General features: G+C 39.4%; 1 protein-coding gene across 1 annotated transcript in view; it reads left to right on the top strand.

Annotated features, from left to right (window-relative positions):
• LOC308679009 (collagen alpha-6(VI) chain-like) overlaps positions 1-24,911 on the top strand; it is a 75,406-nt gene that overhangs the window by 25,982 nt on the left and 24,513 nt on the right. Inside the window, exons 13-25 of the mRNA XM_081346245.1 lie at positions 285-338; positions 433-504; positions 614-640; positions 991-1,035; positions 1,177-1,230; positions 2,825-2,887; positions 4,439-4,504; positions 5,568-5,621; positions 7,532-7,567; positions 8,912-8,974; positions 16,342-16,404; positions 17,758-17,820; positions 18,649-18,711. Coding sequence (XP_081202371.1) covers positions 285-338; positions 433-504; positions 614-640; positions 991-1,035; positions 1,177-1,230; positions 2,825-2,887; positions 4,439-4,504; positions 5,568-5,621; positions 7,532-7,567; positions 8,912-8,974; positions 16,342-16,404; positions 17,758-17,820; positions 18,649-18,711 — 723 coding nt within the window. The remainder of the gene's footprint in view (positions 1-284; positions 339-432; positions 505-613; positions 641-990; positions 1,036-1,176; positions 1,231-2,824; positions 2,888-4,438; positions 4,505-5,567; positions 5,622-7,531; positions 7,568-8,911; positions 8,975-16,341; positions 16,405-17,757; positions 17,821-18,648; positions 18,712-24,911) is intronic.

Genomic DNA, 24,911 nt, shown 5'->3' with positions numbered 1-24,911 from the left:
AATTCTGATCCCAGTATGATAGAGACTTGCACTGACAATTTCACTTCAATTAGAAATTTAAGGCTGTGGAAAATTAATAGGATAGGCAAAAATAAAAACAATAAAAAGAGTATAACACTAGCACTTGGGACTAGTGAAGTAGTATTTGTTAGGTATCAGTTTTATTGTTAGGTATCAATATATAAGCAACACACAAACACACACAATTTGCAATTTTGGAATAAAGGTTTTCACTTGAATATATCAATTATTTCAATATTTCCAATTTTAATTTATATTTTCAGGGTACAACTGGTTTTGCAGGACATCCAGGATATCCCGGAGATGATGGAGAGCAGGTAAATTGTGTAATATTTGAATGAATTCCTCAACATGTGGGGTAAGTACATATTTGATTATTTATGTGATATGTGATTTGATTTTCTGTTTCAGGGTCCCACGGGAATCCCTGGAATTCAGGGAAAGAAAGGTGATATAGGTCAATGTGGCACTAGGGGACGAAAAGTAAGAAGTTACCCATCATTTCCTTTGGATCTTTTGTTTTGTTTTTCTTTTAATATGTGTGTATTGTATTAGTTTCATGATTTAATGCATAGTTATTTAAATCTTTCAGGGTCAACGAGGACTGCATGGAGAAACGGTATAGTAAGAAAATATTTAATGTGTGCAAAATTTTAATTATTGTACTTTATTTAACAAGTTCCTTTCTAGTCTAAGGCATTAGATCACTATGATGAGAAAGACATCATAGGTCTGGGTCTGGGTCCAAAAAGAAAAAAAAATGAAACTCTGGGAAGCATAATATAAAAAAATGTTAGGAAATGAAATTCAGGTCAAGGTGACAGGAAAAAAGCAAATGTAATAACTGACAATCTTTCACTAGTTATGGTCACCTTCTGAAACACATATATTTAACTTCTATGGATATTATTATGTTGTATAATAAACAAGTGAAAACTGTGCTGATACTAACTGGTCTCATTCTCTCAGGGAGAGGATGGGGCTGATGGAGTTGATGGAATTCATGGGGAAGAGGTAAATAAAAGTTATTTCTTATTTTCTTCTGTGTCAGGGGTGTATATGTGTCCATATATGCATGAGTGTTTATTTTCACTCAGTGATATCTGTATACATGCATACACACACATAAATACACAAACTGATTTTATGTTTTAGGGATCACTTGGATTTCCAGGACTAAAAGGTGAAAAGGGAGACACCGGAGCAATGGTAATATTTAAAAATCTTATTTTGTATTACTTTTGAAAATCAGCAAAAACACAAAAAATGTTTTTGCCTTGAGATTCAGACATCTGTGGTGTATTCATTGATACTTGAAAAACTCTAGTCCTTGCCACTAAGGCAATAAATTTGCATAACTCTTCAGAAGCTCAATGGTTTGTCCCTGACAAAATCTTTCTTTCAGATGAGGCTAGATGCTTTTCTTGATTCTCCATGAGATACTTTCCTGGGGCACCCAATAATATTAAAATGGTGGGTGCAGCTAGACAATCAACACCATACTCCTTTCTATCCATGTTAAAAAGGAGTGGGGTTTTGATAGTCAATTGTGTCCACTATTTTGATGCTGTTGACTACTTCGTGGAGACTTCTGCCAGCTATCTTTCTCTCCAGCTTTGTATTTTCTCAGCTTTGTTTTCTGAAGTGTGAGTGGTAAAAGAAGAGGAGGCAGGGTCAAGAGTGAGCATGGGAGTAGATGAATCTGGACTAAATACCAAAATGAGTGAGCAATATGAAAGAAGTCTCTTGAAGTACTGCTGTCATGTAGAGAGAGTAAAGACTGAATTGCAAAGAACTACATAGAGGAAGAGTAAAGGGGTCTGGGGAGGGGAAGACTGAGCTTTATTATGACTGAATGTAGTTGATGTGAACCTAAAAAAGGGAAATGTGAACAATTTGAAAACAAGAAGCAGTGTTTGAAGAATTGAATGAGCATGGTTAAAATAAGGAAAGATTGTAAGAGTTAAAAGTTATGGAAATATCTATCAGATGGCATGATTTTAAGCTAGATTTACCTATGATTCCTTTCATTGTTATTTTTTATTTTGTGTCTTTCATTTCTTTCGGTCATTTTTTAAATTTATTTTCTAAGCCTTTTATTCTTATAAGAAAATAGCATGATGGAAGTACTTACGGTGTATTTTTTTCTATGCAAATGGCTAGCTGCTCAGAGATATATAGGAGAAATGATCTGTGGAGAGTGGACAAAGAATTCCATCAATTTGTCAGTTTGGGATCAGTCAGCATCCAGGTTTTGCTGATATCTGCTGATGCTGCAGACAGAACAATGCACAACTCAAGATGGTCATTATCCCCAAATTGTTGTTTTTGAAGGTGCTAAATAGTAACAGCCTGGAGACATTTGTAAAGAAAGGCCTTTAATTTTACTATAAAATTGGGCATTTATATATGATGCTTGAATGTTTATGGGATATTGTGGACCTGTTCTCTGTGGAAACAAAAGCTGGTTTGTTTTAGAAGTGTTTCATCAACAGACAAAGGAATACATTCTAGAAATGGATCCAAAGTGGCTTGGGTCTCCTGGATTTAAATCCTCCTCTGCATTCCTTTAAGTTTTCACATACTGGTTTTTGCATCAAACATCAGAACACAAGCATAAAGTTAAGCATGAAAAGTGCAAGAAAAAATAGAACTGATACTATCATGTTATAGTATGGCGTTATTATTATTAAAGTGAAGTGCTTTCTCAACATAAAAAAACACTTGTAATTCAATCTAACATGAATTTTGAGACAAATAAACTTAAGCAGAATGTTTTCACACAAGCATCATAAATCTTTAGGGCAATACAGGACACAAAGGCCCTCCTGGTGACTTGGGACCAAAAGGCTTCCAAGGAGATCATGTAAGTTTATTTTCAAAAATATAGTGTGTGTGTACGTGGAATATATTGTACTGCATTGCATTATACAGGTGTACGCATGTTTGTATTTCAAGATAAATAAATAAATGATTGTTTTATTTGACTGCAGAATAATTACTTATAACTAGAAAAATCTTAGCATCCGTGAATGTAATAAGCAAGAGTGTCTGAAGCAGTAGAGGGGGTGTAAAAAAAAAATCAGGATGGCAACTGTGATTCCATAATCAATATTCTCTATATTTTTCACACACACAGTCACCATTTTTATTTTTTGCTTCTGCTGTAGACACTTCTGGGTGATAGATCTTGTTCAATGTATAATATGCTATGTGGCTTGGGAATCCAAGATCATGTTACAAGACAAATACCTTATGCTATTGAAGCACGTCACAGAAATAAATTACCTAAACTAGAGATCTGGTATGTGTGTTGGAAGTTCTGCAAGTGGTTCCTAGGGTTTTTGGAGGATGGACCCAAAACTCTGCAGTACCTAACTGACAAAAACTAAGAACATGGTTCTGAAAAATATACTGCAGGAACTAAATGAAAGAATTGTCTTAATTATCTAAAGCAGTTCTTTTCAACTTTAGCCATTTTAAAATGTGTGGACTTCAATTTACAGAATTCCTCAGCTACATGCTCAGTGGGGAATTCTGCAACTTGAAGACCATATTAAAATGGTCAAGATTGAGAAACACTGATTTAATAGGTTTACCATATCTGCAAAGGTAAAAATCCTCTCCTTGAAGCTACGAATATGAAAAAGAGGACAAATGGGATGATTACTAACCCTGGCTATCTCTTAAGGCCCTGATTTGTCATCAATGAATTAAACAGGCATTAGCTGCCAAAAGTTGTCTCCCCAGGATCTAAACCAACCAAGGAGATTAAAAAATATTTTTTCAGAGCTGTACTGTTGTTATAAGGTAAAGGTAAAGGTTCCCCCGCACATGCATGCAAGTTGTTTCCGACTCTAGGGGCCGGTGCTCATCTCCGTTTCAAAGCCGAAGTGCCAGCGCTTGTCCGAGGACGTTTCCGTGGTCATGTGGCCGGCATGACTAGACGCCAAAGGCGCACGGAACGCTGTTACCTTCCCACCATAGTGGTCCTTATTTTTCTACTTGCATTTTTACATGCTTTCGAACTGCTAGGTTGGCAGAAGCTGGGACGAGTAACAGACGCTCACTCTGTTACGCGGCACTCGGCACCCGCCAAACTGCTGACCTTCTGTATAGTATTGTGTAATTGGAACTGCAAATAAGATGTGCATAGAAAAAGACTTACTTGCCAATTATTATCATACTTTAGTTCTAGATGTCACACTCATAGAGAGGAATGGGGCTTGAAAGGTGCAGCTGCAATGGATATGTCACTTTTGTTGACCTTTTGGCCCCACATAGTCCCTGCTGCCTAGACTAATATGACTAGATTACCTATTGTGTGATAAACCTTATGAACAGATATACTGGTTGTTTAAATTTGACAATCTTGGAGGTAATTCCTAATCAGATGGCTATCATATTTATTTTACAGGGTGAATCAGGACAAGACAATAACATAAGAGGACCAAAAGGCTTCAAAGGGCTGTCAGGAAGGATGGTAATTGTTACATATTCATAGTCAAACCAGAGTCAGGTCTTATCAGAAGATATTGAGGGATGTAACCAACATAGATAACTTGTGTCTTCAAAGTAGAATGGGTTAAGGTAAAACATTTGTCTAGTCTTTTTGTGCAAAGATAACAAAGTTATCTTTCAAATAGTTAAAACTGCTGCTTCACTTTAAATGTGAAGATAGGAGCAGCATTTGAAGCAGCTGTGACAAAGATACAGCTGCTTTAATGAAGAGAAGGGCTTCACTCTAGCCTTACATGACACAAAGCATCTGTTGTGAAAGCCTTGCACAGCCTAGACAAAATGTCTAGGCAAAAAAGAAGGGTGAATGATTTATTTCACAGAATTTGGTATGACCAAAGAAAGAATTTAGGCACTTGACATCCTGTTGGACTAGGATGGGAGTAGAGAGATCCTAAAATCCCATCATGACATATTAATATCATAAAAAGAAACCTGGTCCCCACATTTTAAGTAAGGCATGAATTTTGGTGACCTTCAAATTCCTTTCATTCCCATGATGCTGTTAGCCTTAGGAAAAAAAGAAAAAAGTTGCAATAAAATCTTTTTCTTCTATTGAGGCTAACTGCAACCTAGTAATAACACCAAAGGACGAAATAGTCAAACCATACCGGAAACTGAAAGCCATGTTACTAATAATTTATGTATTAAAAATCAAATTATGCTTTCTATTTTTTTTGGCAGAGTAATTCCAGGTGACAACAATAAAATATGAGTTAAAGAAGAAACAATGTTTTATCAGGAGGGGGCTATTAAACTATATAAAAGATTAAACTTTTTTTAGTATAATATTATGCTAGTGTTTGATAATAATAGTAATTACAGATTGGCTTAACAGTTAGGTTTCTCTGATCCTACTTGTTATCAGTTTCATAAATGTAAGTGTCAGGTTGTCCCTCCCATCTACTATGTAACTACCTTTTTATATCTCACTTAGTAGAAATGAATAACACAAAAATGGAAATGTTACAGTATTTGGTGTTTGTAGCAAAAATATCAATTAACAGAAATATTAATTCTCTATTCAGGGGGAAAGAGGATTGAGAGGTTCCGATGGCTCAGCAGGATCCCCAGGAAATAAGGTGGGACCCTTTATCTTAACTGTCTACTTACCCTAGGATGGGATAGAAAATTATGTCCCCATAGAATTTGCTCTCTAATAGTCTGGAATGCAGCATTTCTCAATCTTTGCAACTTTAAGATGTGGCAACTTCAACTCCCAAAATGGCTGGCTGTGGAATTTTGGGAACTGAAGTCTATGCATCTGAAAGAAGCCGAGGTTGAGAAACACATCTGGTTTAACGCTTTTGCTCTTAGTCACTGCAGTCAGCAGACTTCCTTCAGAGTAATGGCTGAGGAATTTAAGAGATTCTGTAGACTTCAGGATTAGATATGGACTAAGTCAACCTAAAGAAGGAAATACTGTAACACTGATATATCTTAGAACACCTTTAACCTTTAACCTGTCTGATGAAGTAAAGATCATGAGGACATGAAAGAAAAAAAGATGCTGGTTGCTTGCCACAGATGATTATTCCTACAGATAAGCTATTGTTGCTTTTCCCCATTAAAAACTAGAATACAAAAATTCCACACTAGACTAGAAGAAATCATAACTTCAAGTCACTGAAGGAGAAGCTTATTTTTCTACTTATTATTTACACATTATTATCAACCAGAAAAAGAAAGGATTAGAAGCAATGTCTCTACTCACCTGCATCAATATGATACATCTGTCTATAAACATGTTGGAATGCTCACTGTCAAATATATTTTAAACTAATATTTACTTTTTTTTCTTTGTGGCTTTTCTTTAGCAGCTGGAGGAAAAATTCCTTGTTGAACTCTATTAATTACCACTGAGTCACATTTTTTCCTGCTACAACAATTGGAAACATATGGAGTATTCCTCAAAACATTCCATTTTTAATGAAAATGTGCCAAAATAGTTTTCAGCACATCTGTTCTGCTACTGTAGATTGGGAAACTCTGGATTTTTGTTTGCTGTTCTTTTGGCACATCAAAATCATGTTCTCATTCACTGGCAGATAAGGGTTGTCCAACAGAAATTCTACATAAGTAGACAGAGAAAGCTGCTTTTTTTGTATATAGCACATTCAGTTCAATGGGCAGAAAACACTTTGTTCAAGAAGCCCTAAAGAATCCAAAACCTTTTATTCAGAAAGATTAGAAAAAAGAAATGAATAGGATTTCTTAACACTTGGCCCTATCTCCATTTGGAGAGGGAGGGAAATCAGCACAACTTTGAGTGTCATGAATCCAAAGCCATTTGCTGCAGTATAGTAAGGATTGTAGGATTGCTAATTAATCCATGTCCTTTTTACATTCTCCAGTTTCTGGAGAAGAGAGAAGAAGTTACAATACCACTTATAGGTGCTAAATGTCTTACTAGTAAAGGCAATGCTATCAACAAATATTCAGATGTGGAGGATTCTAAGGCATTGTGTTACCTTTTAGAATATGTGATTCTGGACTGCTTATAACAATTAAAAACAAATTTAAAAATATAAATAAAAACATACAACTATATTATAAACCTCAATTCAGCATAAACATAATCACAGTCAGCAAGTGAATATATTCTATGTAGTACATTCATAGAAAAGATCCATTTCTACTCTTTGGCCCCCAGATATGATGGGGAAATCATGTCTTCAGACCTTCCTAGATGAGAGGAGAGCAGGGAGAGAATCTAAGTTCTGAGCAAATTATGATACAAAGAACAGAAAAAGTTGTCTTCCTGAGTTCTGTTATATGACACTGGAATGGAAAGTACCTGATGTGTCAATAACCAGGAAAAAAAAATGCAAATGTTTTTTAATCGTAGCACAAAATTAAGGAGAGAATATACATGGCTCAGGTTTGAATTGCAGATTTTTTGGTATTCTCTAAGCTTCGTTGTTTGTTAACAGACATTTCATTACCCAACAGAATTAAAATTTGTCAATAAAAATGACACCTTCTATTTCAGGGAGCTGAGGGAAACACAGGACCTCTAGGCCCAAAGGTAGGTTTTTTTCTTAATTTCACGTATTTACAATTAGTCTGGTGTGAGGACTTTGTTACTGAAAAACTTTAAGTCAATAAAAGGGATGGAAGCAATTTGATGGGAAATCAAGATACATAGCTGTGTCTGAGTAAACTATGGAGCAGTTAATAAAAACTTAATAAAATGAGAAAAATCCATCAAGTTTGTCCAAACAATAACAAAAAGAAGGGTTTTTAGAATTCCTTCTAAATGGATCTTGTTCCAATCAAAGCCCTAAATGGCGAGGGTCCGGGATATTTGAGGGAACACCTGCTGCCAGCATCAAGTTCCCTTCGTCCAGTGCGCTTCCACAGGGAGGGTCTCCTCAGGGTGCCGCCGGTTAAAGACTGCCGGCGGGTAACACCCAGGGGTAAGGCCTTCTCAGTGGGTGCGCCTGCCCTGTGGAACCAGCTGCCTGCGGAGCTTAGGACTGCCCCCAACCTCCGTTCATTCCGCCGGGACCTGAAGACCTGGCTCTTCGAGCTCTCTGGCCCAGGCTGAGAATATTTTTAATTTTAATTTTAACTGGGTTTTAATTTTCTCAGGGTTCTATTTAATCTCTTTTAATTTTGTTTTAACGTTTGTATTGACTGTTTTTTAAATGCCCTGTAAACCGCCCTGAGTCCTTCGGGAAAGGGCGGTATATAAATCTAAATAAATAAATAAATAAAATAAATAAATGAGCATTAAAAAATTGGTACAATCTGATTTCTCCCTCCATCTTCTGCTTAAGACAACTTCCTCATTGCCTTTCCCAACTCTGGCCCTTCATAATGAAGTAGGTCATGACTGATAGATTATGTGCTGTCAAATCATTGTCCCTAGGGAGTATTATCATAATCTCATCTTTCAGTTCTTCTAACAATGCAGTTCTAACAATTGAATCAGTTCACTTGGTGGAAAAGGCCATAGTGTATCCAAATTCCTTTGGCCTGATTTTCAGGATTCCTATCCTGGCTGCAATTCCTCATGATAAGTGAGCTGCATAAGGCATGGGATCTACTTCTGTTTCTGTCTGCTTCCAATCCTTGTGAGGAATAATTATCGTATCACTGTCCAAAACAAATGCTCATTAGAATGGGAAATCTGCATGTATACCCCATATCTTCTTTCAGTTCTTTTCCCCATGTCTTGCAAATTACTTTTTTTTGCCTCAAATAATTTGTTTCACAAGACAAAGTTGTGGTCAAATGCAACTCTTTCTAATGCACCTCTGTCCACCTTTGTGCTCTTCCAGACAATTGGAACAACAGAATTCTAAATCTAATTTTAAAAAAGTATACTGTAGTAAAGCTGATGTTCAAGAACTATGTCTTTTTACAGGGAGAGGAAGGAAACCCTGGTTCAAATGGTTTGCAAGGAGATCAAGGAGTTCAAGGTTCCCAGGTAGATATTAGTGTGTGTACTATGTGTACTCACATTCATGTGTGAAAAAAGACAGACATTAGAATACACATAATTTGCAATTAAACTAATTAACTGATGAGACTCAATCAGATAGTACTAAGTGGTGGAAGCCCTCTGTTAGATCCTAGAAGTTACATTGTGTGACGTAACAGAGCAAACTGTTTACATGTTATCTCTAGGCTATGTACAGTACAAGTGCAAGCTTTTTAATCATGTAAAGCACATCATAATTTGTATTAAACACTGTCCTCTTTTTAAATGACATCTGGATCAGTGATCCTTATAAAGCTTGACTTGATACTATCTCTTTTGCCAGCATACAAATTTTACCCAGTCACAAAAAACTGAACTTCTAATTACCAAGGATTTTGTATGCCTTATAGTCTTATTTTTTAGACATTTTTAAAATGATACATTAAGAAGTATATTATTAAAAAACTAAATAAGTCATTGTCTAAGAAATAAAAAAGTACACATTACACAAAATGATTAAAGGAACTGTGTAGACTGATTGGAAATTTCTCCTTTCTGTTAAAAACGCTTGTATAGAAGTGTTGCCTCTGTGCACTAAGAACTTGTTATCTCAAATTTCTCTGTTGGTGGGTCCCAATTAGTCTTTTTTTTACATTGATTCTGTTTTATAGTGTTGTGCAAAGCATTCAGAAGGTCATTTTGCAAAGCAAATGTAGCATCTATTCTATTCCCTATCTACCTAAAACATTAAACATTGTAGTGTGTATACTTTTAGAGGCCTTCTTATACCACACAAACATACATGTGAATGTACATAAGAAAATTCTGCCATGAGTGTTACTAAAGCAAAATGGCAAATGTGTCATCTGTGTTTACATGTATACTCACTCAGAATGATATTTCAGTGGTTTCAGAAAATGCTTTTGTTGCCTTTAGCAATCTTCCATATCCCTTGAAAAAAAATTGTTTTTGTGCTATAATACCAATTTGGCATTTTATTGTCCTAAGCACTGATGTTAATGAAAAGACAACATATAGCTTTAATAGTCAAAAAAAGATAAATAAAAGAAACAGTTGTCTTTTAAGTTGTCTCTAGTTCAAATGATGAAATTATTTTGTTGCATAGAGAAAGTTTAAAGACCAGCTATTGCATATAGGTAAGCATATTTTGCAAAATCTAAATGTGACACAAAAATGAGTGTTTATATACTTTTTTGAATTTTGCCAAATAGAAACAAATATAAACAGAATTATATAGTGATGTAAACTGAAATGTTCTGGAACAAAGGGAAATTGTTTAGTCTCACTGTTGCTTTCTTGCTTTTTGTAATCAGCTGCTGCACCAGAGAAAATTTCATGCAAGCATGGGAAACATGTACATGGATGCGATATACTGAAGGAGGGAATAAGGGACTGTACAGGAATGATTGATGTCCTCCTTATGATGTAATGGCTCTGTTGTCTGATTTTCATTGGTTAACAGTTTATAAAGCTGTTGTGTAGCGGGTTTTTTGGTGCAGGAATGAAGACGAGGCAAGTGAGTTCAGGAAAGCTCATGTTTATTTGCTTGCAGAATCTGAACTGAGAATCGGGCTGCAATATATAATCTAGCCCCTAGGCGGCAGCCAATAGGTTTGAAGCAACCATTGCTGCCTAGGGATAGCCAATAGCAGCACTGGAGACTTGTAGTCTGGGTTACTAGAGAGCCGTTAGCTGCTGCAGCAACCCACATGATATTACTATTGAGCCCAATACATAACACCCCTCCCCTCTTAGATCAGACAATATTATAGCATAATTTAGTCTTAATACAATTATCAAGACTCATTATCAAAACAATCTTACATAATAATAATAGAAAAACAACCCATATAAGTTAAAGGTTAACTTACAGCATCTGAATTAATAGGCTTCATTGACAGCACACTAGACAGTTAACGTCATAGCATCTGAATGAATAAGCCTTCACTGACAGTATACTAGACAGTTAACATCATAATGCCAGTTTCTGTAGTACAGTGGCAAGTTACAATACAACAACATTATATATCTTTATTTTACAACATAATCAGCAAGATATGAAGGAGGCTTGTGAGCACTAGTGGAACGTCTCGGAGTTCCAGTCACTTTGTGGTCTACCAGCTTACCCAGTGGGCTGGGTAGACCTATGTCCCTTGGTACTCCTGAGTCAAGGGGATTAGATGCTCTCTGGCTGGCCTCTCCAGGCTGGCCCACCTTAGAGTCAGACTGATCAGAAGAGTAGGCACAGCGGTAGCTGAAGTCCGGTTGGTTTGCTCCTTCAGGGGATCCATGTTGCATTCCTGGACTCCCCACTTCTCCATCTGGTTCCTCATCAGTTACGAATGAAAAGTCCTGAGAGTCCATGTGAGGACTGGCTTGGCCGCAAGTTTGAGGAGCTTGGGAGGGACTTATGACACAGTCCTCACTTAGTGGCCGTTCTGGAAACCATTTTCTGAGTTGATCAATGTGGCGTCTGACAACTCGCCCTCCCTCCAGCCCCACTTCATAAGACAGGGGGCTGGATGCTTTGGTAATTTTACCAGGAACCCACAGATTCCCATGACCATAGTTCCTGGCCCAAACCCAATCACCCATTTGCAGTCCCCTAGGGGGTTTTGGTTGAGAGGCTTCTGCTGCCACTCTAGCTGGATGCAACCTGTCCAGTTTAGTGATCAATTGCCTCCCCCAATGCAGTTCTGCAGGACTTTTGCCTGTAGCAGTGCAGGGCATAGAATGCTGGCAGAGTAGAAAATCTGCCAATCTGTGATGCCAGTCACCTGTTACAATGCGCTTGAGTGATTCCCTCATTGTCCTCACCATTCGTTCAGCTTGACCATTAGAAGATGGATGAAACGGTGCAGATGTTGCATGTCTGATGAGATTTGCTCTAAGGCCTGAAATTCAGCAGCAGTGAATTGGGCCCCATTGTCTGAAACTAAGACATCTGGCAACCCATGTGTGGCAAAGAGTTTTCTCAGCACCTGGATGGTCCTAGCAGTAGTCATGTTAGGAACTGGAATTACTTCCAGCCATTTGGAGTGGCTGTCCACTACTATGAGGAAGAGATGTCCCTGAAAGGGTCCAGCGTAGTCTATGTGAATTCTAGACCAGGGAATGTGCATTTCCTCCCACCTGTGAACTGGAGCCTGTGGCATTTCAGGCCTAGATTGCTGGCATGTATAACAACCATGGACTTGTGCCGCAATGTCCTTATGAAGACCAGACCACCAAAGGTAGCTTCTAGCTAAAACTTTCATTCTGACAATGCCTGGATGGCCTTCATGTAATAATAATAATAATAATAATAATAATAATAATAATAATAATAATAATAATAATAATAATAATAATAATAATAATAATAATAATAATAATAATAATAATAATAATTATTATTATTATTATTATTATTATTATTATTATTATTATTATTATTATTATTATTATTATTATTATTATTTAATTTTTATACCGCCCTTCTCCCGAAGGACATGTAATGACTGTAAAACCCTGTCTCTTAGGGAAGTGGGAATTATGACTTTGTTTCCCCATAAAATGCACCCCTTGTGGGCAGATAATTCATGCCTTCTGACAAAATAATGCTGAAATTCAGAACCTGGGCTTTTATCCAACCACCCCGTGTATATCCACGACAGTACTCTACTAACTGTTCTGTCTGTAGCTGTTTCAGCAGCAATGTCCCCAGCATGGAGGGGAAATTCAGGCAGGTCCTGCATGGACAAAATTCTGGCAGCAGGAGCTGGATCTGATTCCATTAGTGGCAGTGGTAGTCTGCTGAGGCCATCAGCATGGCCCATTTCTTTGCCCGGTTTGTGAATCAATTTAAAAGTGTATGCAGATAGAAAAATAGACCATCTCAACATTCTTGGTGAAAGTATGTGAGGGGTTTGTTTGTCTGTTGTGAAAAGTCCCAACATTGGTTTGTGGTCTGTAAAGACCGTGAAGTCCCTGCCATATAAATAGTCATGGAATTTTTTTATTCCAGTGACAATGGCTAGGGCCTCTTTGTCAATCTGAGCATAGTTGTGCTCAGCAGAGGACAATGTCCTTGAGTAGAATGCTATAGGAACCTGTTGTGAAAAGTCCCAACATTGGTTTGTGGTCTGTAAAGACCGTGAAGTCCCTGCCATATAAATAGTCATGGAATTTTTTTATTCCAGTGACAATGGCTAGGGCCTCTTTGTCAATCTGAGCATAGTTGTGCTCAGCAGAGGACAATGTCCTTGAGTAGAATGCTATAGGAACCTGTGTTCCATTTTTTTCTAAGTGACTTAAAACTGCCCCCACACCATAGGGAGATATATCACATGCAAGACATACTGGTTTAGACTCTTTGTAATAAGTTAAAGTGGAATTTTCTGATAATAGTGCTTTTAAGTCCAGGAAACTTTTTTCATGTAAGTTAGTCCATTTCCATGGAGCTTTCTTATCTAGAAGCCTGTGCAGGAGCTCTGTTAGTGCGGCCTTGTGAGGTAGAAATGTGTGATAGAAGTTGAGGAGGCCCAAGAATGCTTGTAGCTCTCCTTTAGATTTGGGCCTAGGAGCCATTTTAATGGCCTTCACTTTGGATTCAGCAGGGTGAATACCATTAGCATCAATTCTGAATCCCAGGAATTCTGTTGAAGGGACCTCAATACTACACTTGCTTTTTTTTAATTTGAGGCCTGCTTCGCGAAGCCTCTGTAAAACAGCCCTGAGCTTGCTGGCTAACACTTCTGGGGATTCCCCAGCAATAAGAACATCATCAAAATAAGGGCGGACGCCCTGAATGCCTTTAAGTGTGCGTTCCATGATCCCCTGGAATATGCCTGGGGCAACACTGACTCCAAACTGTAAGCGTTTTACTTTGAAAGCCCCCCTGTGAGTCACAATCGTATGAGCCGCAGCTGTGGCCTCATCAACCGGCAATTGCTGATAGGCCTGTGCTAAATCTAGTTTAGCAAAAATAGTACCCCCTTGCAAGGAGGCTAAAATGTGGTTGACCACTGGAACCGGGTAAGCATGTTGCTTGAGGGCTTTATTTAGAGTGCATTTATAATCAGCACAAATGTGAATTTCCCCATTGGCTTTAAGTGGGGTGACTATAGGAGTTTCCCACTCCCCTCCATCGACTGGCTGTAAAACGCCCTGCTCTACAAGCTTGTCAATTTCTGAATCAATTTTATGTTTTAAGGCAAAGGGGACCCTTCGAGGCTTAACCCTGATTGGGACAACGTTGAGATCTAGCTTAAATGAGATAGGCGGGCCTGTGTACGTTTCTAGGGCTGAATCAAAAATGTCTGCATAGTCCTCGCACACTGATGAGAGGTCTGCAGTTTGTGTCCAGTTGATACCAGTAATCTGAATACCTAAGGCATCAAACCAATCAAGTCCAATGAGAATCGTTCTCTGGCCCCCTACTACTATGACATCCAGGTGCCCATAAAACCCCTTAAATTTTACAGTCAAAGTGGCTTCTCCCTTAACTTTAACTTGAACACTTTGAAAGTCAGTTAGAATTATGTCGGGCCCCAGTGCGGCACACACCTCTACAGCTTCTGAAAACCCCCACACTAACCGGACCCTGGGCCCCAGTACCTCTCCTAGTCGGTTTTCCAACTGGTGTTTGGGTGGCCAGTGCCTCTGGCGGGCTGTGTAAACTGCTGCGATGTGGCCTGTCCTGCTGCAAGCTCTGCACATGGCTGATTGGAATCTGCAATCGGCGCGAACATGGTTGCTGCTGCACCCTTTACATCTAGGTAAGAGAACTGCCTTGTAAGTGTTCTCTTGCTGCTGGCTGTTGCGGTGTTACACGTTGGGTTGCTTTTGGAGTCTGTTGATTTCAGGCTCTTTGGGGCTATTGGCGTCCTCATGGTGGACCGTTTCTTCATGCTTTGTCGTTTTGGTGGGCTGTACTGTTTGAACTGCCCCCCCGGTGGCTTCATCGGCCATTACTTCGTCTTGTGCTTCTGAAAACATTAAGTTCAGTTTGGCAAAGAATCTCTGTTGAAGCATTCGGTTCCGTAGGCTGCAGACAAGCCGGTCTCGTAGTCTTTCTTCTAAATTTGAAAATTTACAAAGGCGTGCGGCCTGTCTCAGGCCTGCGATGAATTCTGAAGCTGATTCACTGGGTTGCTGCACTCTCTGGTCAAACTTGAAACATCATGCTATCTCAGATATCTTGGACTGAAAATGTTCGGTCAGCTTCTTTCTGAGGTCTGTGTAGGAAACCAATTCTATCGGTGTTGGAGCGAAAAGGTTCTTGGCCAAATCAAAGGTTGCTGGGCTGCACAGGCAGAGTAGCGTTGCGGCCTTCAGTCCTTCTTCCACAATCTGGTTTGCCCGGAGGTAGTTTTCTACCTGGGACAAATAGGATGGCCATTCCTCTGAGTGCTTCATGTTGAATTCTTGAAGTTTCCTGACCTTTGGCATTCTTTCTTTGCTGGTTTCTGTGTTTCCTTCCGAATCCTGCTTCCAGGCTCAGGGAATGAGTCCACTGAATAAGGGAGTGTACAGGAATGATTGATGTCCTCCTTATGATGTAATGGCTCTGTTGTCTGATTTTCATTGGTTAACAGTTTATAAAGCTGTTGTGTAGCGGGTTCTTTGGCGCAGGAATGAAGATGAGACAAGTGAGTTCAGGAAAGCTCATGTTTATTTGCTTGCAGAATCTGAACTGAGAATTGGGCTGTAACTAGCTGCAATATATAGTCTAGCCCCTAGGTGGCAGCCAATAGGTTTGAAGCAACCATTGCCACCTAGGGAGAGCCAATAGCAGCACTAGAGACTTGTAGTCTGGGTTGCTGGAGAGCCGTTAGCTGCTCCAGCAACCTACGTGGTATTACTATTGAGCCCAATACATAACAAAAGTAATGCTATCAACTTTTTAATGCGTGGCACTTCTGGACAAAACTCTGCCAGCATTCCAGATTGTTGGCCATTCAGCTGCTTAATTTGATCAAATAAAGTGCTGCTTGATCAAGAAGTCTCCGTTTGGGTTATCTGATTAGATTGATATGATATCTCAAGTTCATGTAAAGGACGGGGACCTTACAAACAATAATGTTATATATAATAATGTTATGTTTAATAATGTTATGTCTCTCTGTGATTAAGAAGTTTTCTGAAGCACAGTTAATATTCTGGGCAGAAACCCTTTACTCATATTGTCTTGCCTCAGTGCAAGTTATAATTTGTTTTCCTATATGAAAATTGATATGCAGTATATTTCTACTCATTAATTTGATTCATTAAAATATTAAAATAGGAGGAAGTATGTAAACTATATTTTATAACATTTACTAATTGTTTTTATTACCATGTTTTTGTTTTTTGTTTTTTTTTCTCCTCAGGGAACAACTGGTGTTCTTGGTGTGAAAGGAGAAAAAGGACAATCAGGAAACTATGGCCGTCTAGTACATAAAATCTTTCAATTTTCTTGACTTTCATTTTTAATGCAGCGTTTCTCAAACTTGGCAATTTAAAAATGGTGATCTGGCTGGGGGAACTGGAAACTGAAAATGCTGGCATGGGGATCTGGGAATTGAATCTACTCATCTTCAGGGTGCCAGAATTGAGAAACACTGTTTGAATGCAATGTTTCTCAAACCTTTCAAAGTGGGGCCTAATTGTGAATGTATTCAGCAGAGTAATGCACAAAATAGAAAAAGTGTTCTGATAATAATTTAGAGAATCTTTCATTCCGATGAAAGAAAAATTTGAAATTACTCAAAGTCAGTTCAACAACAGGTCCTCAGTACAAACTGCATCCCTTCTTTACCACTGTTAGGACACAAACCCTTGAAGTGGCAGCTGACTGCTACCAGCCAATCCACTAGCAAACACATTGGCCAAAAGCATGGTTTTAATTTTGAAAACATTAAAACAAATCCTCAAGGGAAATAATGGGAATACAACTCTGCTGTAATCCATTAAATGTTTTGTTATCTTAAATCTAGCATTAAAGAGCATTTATTTCTTTTGTTTACAAGACTTATAAATCACTCCAGTTGAAAGTGATTCTGAGCAGCCAATAGTTCTTTTCTTTATAACTCAAACAGAAAAAACTCTAGCAATCCATTAAAAAAGCAACATGTAAGTAAAAACTGAACATATAAGAATTTATACTTTGAACTTAAAACACCATTTCTCACCAGAGGGAGTACATTACTCATAATATGTTGGACCCCAAAGCCTCATGAAACAGTCATGTTTTTACAGGTTTCTTCAAATCCAGGAAGGAAGCTATTCATAGGAAGTCACAATAAAAAACAACAACCAGATATATATTTTCAGTTCTCTAAATAAACCCTAAACGTCAAGCTATTACTTCAGTAGGTTCTAAATTGCTAATCTTATTATTGGTACTCCTTTCAGTTTCACTTTTCCAGTCTGAAAATAAGCAAAGCAATTTATCTGGAATTGGAATAAACAATAAAATATTAAAAGCCAGTACTACAAATAATTTCAGCAATTACAGTTAATCACGGAATAGCTATATTTATAAAGACAGTGTTTACATCTCCTAAGCTTAACTAGCTTATTTCCATCTTTAAGGTTCTTAAAGGGTTCTCGGGATTGTTTAAGAATTATACCCTCATGGGTAACCCAGCCAAAGCTATCCCAAGGCTGACTTGGGAGTTGTAATTCACAATTTGACAAGGAACAGAATGGAGACTATATGAAGGTTCAAGGGATATTCTGTTCACTTTACAGATGAGAGTTTTTATCAACATTAAACATTGATACAATCTTTGTTTTGTTTACAGGGAGACATTGGAGATGAAGGACCTAAAGGGAATCAAGGGAAACCTGGATCCAGAGGGAATAAGGTGGGGCTCCAATTTCTGTTACTGAATTTTTCTATACACAGTGTAAAATGTATGTATGATATAGATCAGCTTTTCCCTCTTTGATTGTTTCCAGATGTGCTGAGACTGATTGATCATATACCATAAAATTTGTGGTGTGACTCTCAATACAAATTTTACTCCAACTACCCTATATAATGTGCTCAAGCAGAAGATGTTGGGAATTGGAGTCCTAAAGTGGTGTTGAAGACATCAAATATAGAAAACTGAAAATGTTTACATTCAGTTTCTTCAAGATTTATTTTCTCCCCAAATTTCCAAACACACACTTTGGCATTTAGAGTTTATTTGGTTTAATGGATTGTTAATGCTGAACTCCACACATAAACCATCAGGTGCTGCTTTTCTCATCACTTATGGAAAAATGGACCAGTTGATGTTTAACTATTTTGCTAGAAATGCAGAGCTTCTGTTCATTAAGACAGAGGCAACTACACTTCATGTCAATCATGATCAAAAGCAACTGAAACAGTAAAAACAGCATACCTAGGAATCCCCGAGATGTTATATGTTTGGGTTAAGCTGTAAGCCAACACTGTTAATGTTGATTATGTGAACTATGAGGGTATTTTGTCAATACTAAAATAAAGCCAGTAGCTTAGGATTTACAAAGTGATAAACAGTAGGAAAAATATCCTCCAAATATCTGATCTTGATTTTATATTTAAAATATTGGCACTAGATGGTTGTAGCATCATGTATTACTTTAAAATTATCCATACCTCTATTTATGTTGATCACACTTATTTGTTTCTCAAATGTAATAACTTACTTATTTTGGAAAAACAGGGAGAATCTGGGGAACCAGGAAAGAAAGGAGAAAAAGGTTTCCCTGGCCAGCAAGGAATGAGGGTTTGTTCTTCATTTTCATTATCTTTTTTGTAAAAGTTTGATTGAAAAAAAAACAAATTGCCAAAGGGTTAAAAAGGGATGTTAAAATGGCCCATAGTAATATATAGAGGCATTCAGTAATAGACACGTTTTCCTACACAAATACTGTACTAGTTGTTATGTCAGTAGCTTTGCTGCAAACATGTAAGTAGCTGGTTGCAAAGAAGGTTCCTTGAAGCGGGAGATTCTGGTGCAACTATTGGTTAAAGTTGTAAAAGCGGGAAAACCCGGACTTGTGATTGGATACAGTTTAAACAGCTCTAGTATAAAAGCCAGAGTTCTTGTGACAGTTGACAGTTGACATATGTGTATTGAATAAACCATTTTGCTGTTAACCTCTCTGAGTCATTCGTCTGCCTGAACCAAACAACTGGCGACGAAGGTGGGATAGACGGCGGACTAGAGAAGGACCGGCGGAACAGCTGCGCGTAAGGCGGCAAATTTAAAAAGAATTCACAGTCAACCACAAGCGGCCGCGGCGGAATCAACAATTCCCCGAATGGCGCAAATTGGGTCCTTAAAAGAATTCGATCCAAACTTCCCAGAGGACTGGGAAGAATATGTGGGACAGGTCGAAGGGTTTTTGCTCGTTAACGGCATAACCGATGACCGAAAAAAGGCGGCTGCCTTACTAACCATTTGCGGCACACCAGTGTATCGGGTTGCCGTGGGACTTTGTCAACCACTGCCGGTTTCTAGCGTTCCGTATGCCGATTTATTGGCCAAATTAAAAGTACACTTTACGCCTAGGAGATCAGAACTCTTTTGGCGGCGCATTTTCGAAAAACGGAATCAGAGACCGGGCGAGTCAATTCAAAAATTTGTTGCTGCAGTCAGAGAAGCAGCAGTACGTTGCAAGTATGACAACTTAGAGATAAGAATTCGGGACAGAGTGGTGTTGGGCTTGCGAGATGAGCAGCTACAAAACAGAATTATTGCTAAGCCCACCGGTGACTTGCAAGAAGTACTCGACGAACTCTTGACTTATGAATCCACTGGGTATCGCGACCCCCCCCCGAAATAGCATGGCCGCGTCTGCCGAAATAAATCAAGAAGGCCTTGTGGACTGCGGGGAGGTGGACCAACAATGGGAAGCCGACATCGCCGAAGTCACCAGACGGTTCGGAAAAATGGCGGCAAAACCATCCCGAAGCGACGGGCCGGAACCGAGTCATCGATTCCAACCGACAACATCACAACGACAAACAACAACAACCCAACGACAACTGAGAGACACTGCAACGAGACCGCGCGACAACGACAATAGATGTGGCAGTTGTGGAGGCAATCATCCCCGAGCAACTTGCAGATTCCGTACTGCCAGATGCAGATTGTGCGGGAAGACCGGCCACATTCAAGCCATTTGCAGGGGTCGTGCACGCGACAATCGCCTACATGAAGTCGACGTTTGGCCCGAAGGTAAGGTAACCCCTTACTATAGTGGCAAAGAGACCCCTAGACTGTGGGCTCAATACCCGAACCGCGGGGAGGTGGCGCGAGTCAATCACAGTAGGAAGGGAAAAATTAACAAAATTGTGGGATCAAAATTAAAAATTGTAGTCCAATTGCAAGGAATTCCTTGCAAAATGGAAATTGATTCTGGGGCCTCAGTGTCCATAATATCCAGTGAAACCCTTAAAAAGATTGAACAAAAAAGTGGCAGAAAGATTCCACTCAGTTCAACCAAAATCCAGTTGACCGACTTCCAAAAAACCCCAATAAAAATTAAAGGGAAAATTACCCTTAGAGTTAAATATAAGGGGTTTAATGGAACACTAGATTTAATAGTTACAGAAGGCCATAGAACTAGGTTAATAGGCCTTAACTGGTTCCCTGCCCTGGGAATTTGGATAGGGGGAATAAACACAGTTATTAATAATAAGACCCTCAAATCAGTCTGTGATGAATTCGCAGACGTATTTGATGGGTCTTTGGGTAAATATAAAGGGCCCCCAATTAATTTTAATTTAGACCCGTCGGTTAAACCCATCAGGCTTAAGGCCCGAAGGGTGCCTTTCGCCCTTAAGCAAAAAATCGAGGCCGAGCTCGATAAGCTTGTAGGCCAAGGCGTCCTAGAACCGGTCGAGGGTGGTTTGTGGGAAACGTCGATCGTCACACCCCTTAAACCTAATGGGGATGTGAGGATCTGCGCTGACTACAAGGCCACCCTGAACCTCGGAATGAAAAAACATGCTTACCCGGTCCCGACGGTGAAGCAGGTCCTCGCCATGATACAGGACGGCGCCATATTTGCCAAGTTAGACTTGGCGCAGGCGTACTTGCAACTTACTGTTTCCAGGGAGGCTGCTGAAGCTCAAACTATTGTTACCCACAAGGGGGCGTTCCGAGTCCACAGACTGCAATTCGGTATTGCAGCAGCTCCAGGCATCTTCCAGGAGGTGATGGAGAGGACCTTAAAGGGCATACCTGGTGTATGCCCTTATTTTGATGATGTTCTAATAGCTGGAAGAAATGAAGAAATATTAGCTGAACGTCTGGAACAGGTATTGGGAAGATTTAGGGGGGCTGGACTTAAATTAAAAAAGGATAAATGCTGTATTGGGGTTAAATCCACAGAATTTTTAGGATTTAGGATAGATAAAGATGGAATTCATCCTACACCAGAAAAAATTAAGGCAATTAAATTGGCACCGGAACCAAAAAACAAGGCTGAATTACAAGCCTTTTTAGGATTAGTTAACTTTTATCACACATTCGTGCCTCATAAAGCTGCCATAGCAGAACCACTACATAGACTTTTAGATAAAAAAAACCCCATGGCAGTGGCATGATAAACATAGAGTCAGTTTTCAAACATTAAAAGATATTCTTTCAAGCCAATCCACAGTAACTCATTTTATTGAGAATAAACCAATCTATTTAGCTTGTGATGCTTCACCTTATGGTGTGGGGGCTGTTATCAGCCACTTGGATAGTCAAGGTATTCAAAAGCCAATTGCATACTATTCCAGGACGCTTACCAAAGCCGAACGGAATTATGCACAGATTGATAGAGAAGCATTAGCAATCGTGGCAGGAGTAAAAAAGTTCCATGATTACCTTTATGGTAGGAACTTTACCATACTCACTGACCACAAACCATTATTGGGACTGTTTACCACCAATAAACAGACACCCCAAATAATGTCTCCCAGGATGCTGAGGTGGTCAATTTTCCTCTCAGCATATTCATTCTCACTTCAACATAGACCAGGTAAGGAAATGGGCCATGCAGATGCCCTTAGCAGACTGCCCTTAAGCAACACAGAGGAGGACCCTGCTCCAGTGGGACAAATTATGTCATTACAGGAAATTCCTGAATGCCCTTTAACTGCTAAAGAAATAGCTGAGGCTACTAAAAAAGACCTTATCCTCAAAAGGATCATGGCCTGGGTCCTTAGTGGGTGGCCTAGTACTAACCCTGATGCCAAGTACATTCCATATTTTAGGAGGAAGAATGAATTATCATCCCATTTGGGATGTATATTGTGGGGTAACCGTGTTGTCATTCCTGAACTCCACAGATCTATAGTTTTATCAGAATTACATGAGGGTCACCCTGGAATAGTACGTATGAAGGCATTAGCTAGAAGTCACTTGTGGTGGCCAGGACTTGATAAAGACATTGAAGAATGTGTTTCAGGATGTTATTTGTGTCAGCGTTCTAGACCTGAGCTGCCACACACTCACACTCATAAGTGGGAATTGGCCAGGAATCCTTGGTCTAGGATTCATATTGATTTTGCTGGACCTTTTCAAGGTTTAACCTTCTTAGTTGTGGTGGACAGTTTCTCTAGGTGGCTAGAGGTAGTGCCTGTCAGTTCAATGACATCTGGTAGAACAATACAGGTCTTAAGGGGCCTCTTTGCCACTCATGGGTTACCTGATGTGATTGTATCGGATAATGGGCCACAATTCACCTCTGTTGAATTTCAGGACTTCCTCAGGGCCAACTCGATTAGGCATGCAACATCAGCACCCTTCCACCCGTCCACCAATGGCTTGGCTGAACACAACGTGAGAACCACCAAAGACGCCTTGAGGCGAATCATCCGTGGCGATTGGCACCAAAGACTGGCAGACTTTTTGCTGACCCAGCACACAACCCCTTGCACGGCTACCGGGAAAAGCCCGGCGGAAATGAGGTGGGGCAAACGGCTAACCACCAAACTGGACAGGCTACACCCTGACAAACTACCCTCAAGTGCTGAACCGGACATTCCAAACAGATCATTCAAAATTGGAGACTTAGTCTGGGCCAGAAACTATGGACAGGGGGACAAATGGGTCCCGGGGGTGGTCACTGACATAATGGGGCCGTTGTCTTACACCATTGAGGGGGAAGGGAATAGAATAAGTAAAAGACACATAGATCAGCTAAGAAAGAGAGTTATTGGAAGTATGCCAGTTGATGGGGGTCAAAGCGTACATGGGGGGAACACTGCATCTTGGTGTAATCATAACAACCTGCCGGTTAGTGGGGAAGCGGAAATTCAAACCAGTGTGTCCACAGCTAACCCACAACACAGCCAAATTGACTGGGAGCTGTCCTCTTTGAGCAGGCCTGCAATAGCTGAGCATCAACATCAAACACAACAACAATCACAGCCAGTTAGTAGAGAAGCGTCAGAGCCTGTAATTCAAGAGTCCAGACCCATAAATATAAGCCAGCCTAGCAGACAGTCAGTTAGCAATGACTTAAGTAACCAAACCAATAGATATCCATCTAGGGTCCATAGGCCACCCAAATACTTGAGAGATTACATCAATAAATAACATCAACTGGGGGGGAAGGGGTGTTATGTCAGTAGCTTTGCTGCAAACATGTAAGTAGCTGGTTGCAAAGAAGGTTCCTTGAAGCGGGAGATTCTGGTGCAACTATTGGTTAAAGTTGTAAAAGCGGGAAAACCCGGACTTGTGATTGGATACAGTTTAAACAGCTCTAGTATAAAAGCCAGAGTTCTTGTGACAGTTGACAGTTGACATATGTGTATTGAATAAACCATTTTGCTGTTAACCTCTCTGAGTCATTCGTCTGCCTGAACCAAACACTAGTTGAGTTCAATAACTTTAAAATCTAAATAGGTTTAGTCCTAAAATGTTTGAAAACCCTGCATATCAGTTTTCAGTCCCTTTTAAAATTTGACTTGGACTTTAATTGATACCAGATTCATAAACGCCCAGACTCTAAGATAAATGAAACCAATAAGTTTTAGGGCAAAAAACTGGGTTACTTATCTGGAGTAAAACCCTGGAAACAATGGGTAGAAGGGATTTCCTTTATTTATATGGATTTTCAAACTCTGTAAATTCATTGTGGATCATGAATGAATTAGTTTGAATCCCCTTCTGCTGGAATAAAAGTAGGTTTAGGGTTGAGGGAGAAATAAGCATAGCTCTCATTTTAATATTCCAGTTATGCAATTTTCTAGACCAAGAGGCCTTTCAGACAATCACTCATATCCTTTTCACCTTTCAAGTGCAATCTGTTTTACATGGGGCTACCTTTGAAATCTACTCAAAAGGGACAGTTATTCCAGTCCACCTGGTAGATGCATAACATTATGCTTTTGTGCCATCCCGGCTTTGTGATTCGCATGGATTGTCATTTGGCTTTTGAGTGCAGATTTAAGGTGCTGGTTATCACTTTTAAAGCTCTGAATAGTATAGGGCCTAGCTATATGAAGGACCATCAATCTCCAATAGTTTCTCTGTGCTCAGTGAGATCAAGAAGAATGGGAGACCCCAAATCCTCACAATCAAATCTATGATGACTTTAATATATAATTGGCTGCTCATAGATTACTCTAAAGTGATTTTTGCAGCTGCAATCCTATTTCTTTCTTTTGCTTAAATTACAATCTTTGCTGATCCTGCAGCAATGGAAGTTGCATTAACACACAGCATAAAAAGAGATAATTTGTTCTTGGTAATTTTGACCTCTGTTTTGAGGAAGAGCTGTTGTAAGATGTATTACAAACAATAGCATAATTCTAGGCACTTCATATTAAAAAAAATACAAATGCAGTGAGTTGAAGAGGCACTGTTTTGCAGTGGTTCTCCTCCTATCTCCTGGGCCACTCGCAATCAGTGTTGACGGGAGGGCAGAGGTCTGCCCCGAGGCCTCTCGTTTGTGGAGTTCCTCAGGGGTCGGTTCTTTC

This window comes from Vipera berus, assembly GCF_964194415.1.
Source record: "Vipera berus genome assembly, chromosome: Z".
In the NCBI taxonomy this organism is placed as follows: Eukaryota; Metazoa; Chordata; class Lepidosauria; order Squamata; family Viperidae; genus Vipera; species Vipera berus.
The sequence above is the reverse complement of the archived record's forward strand: the minus strand, read 5'-3'. Positions and strand labels throughout refer to the sequence as shown.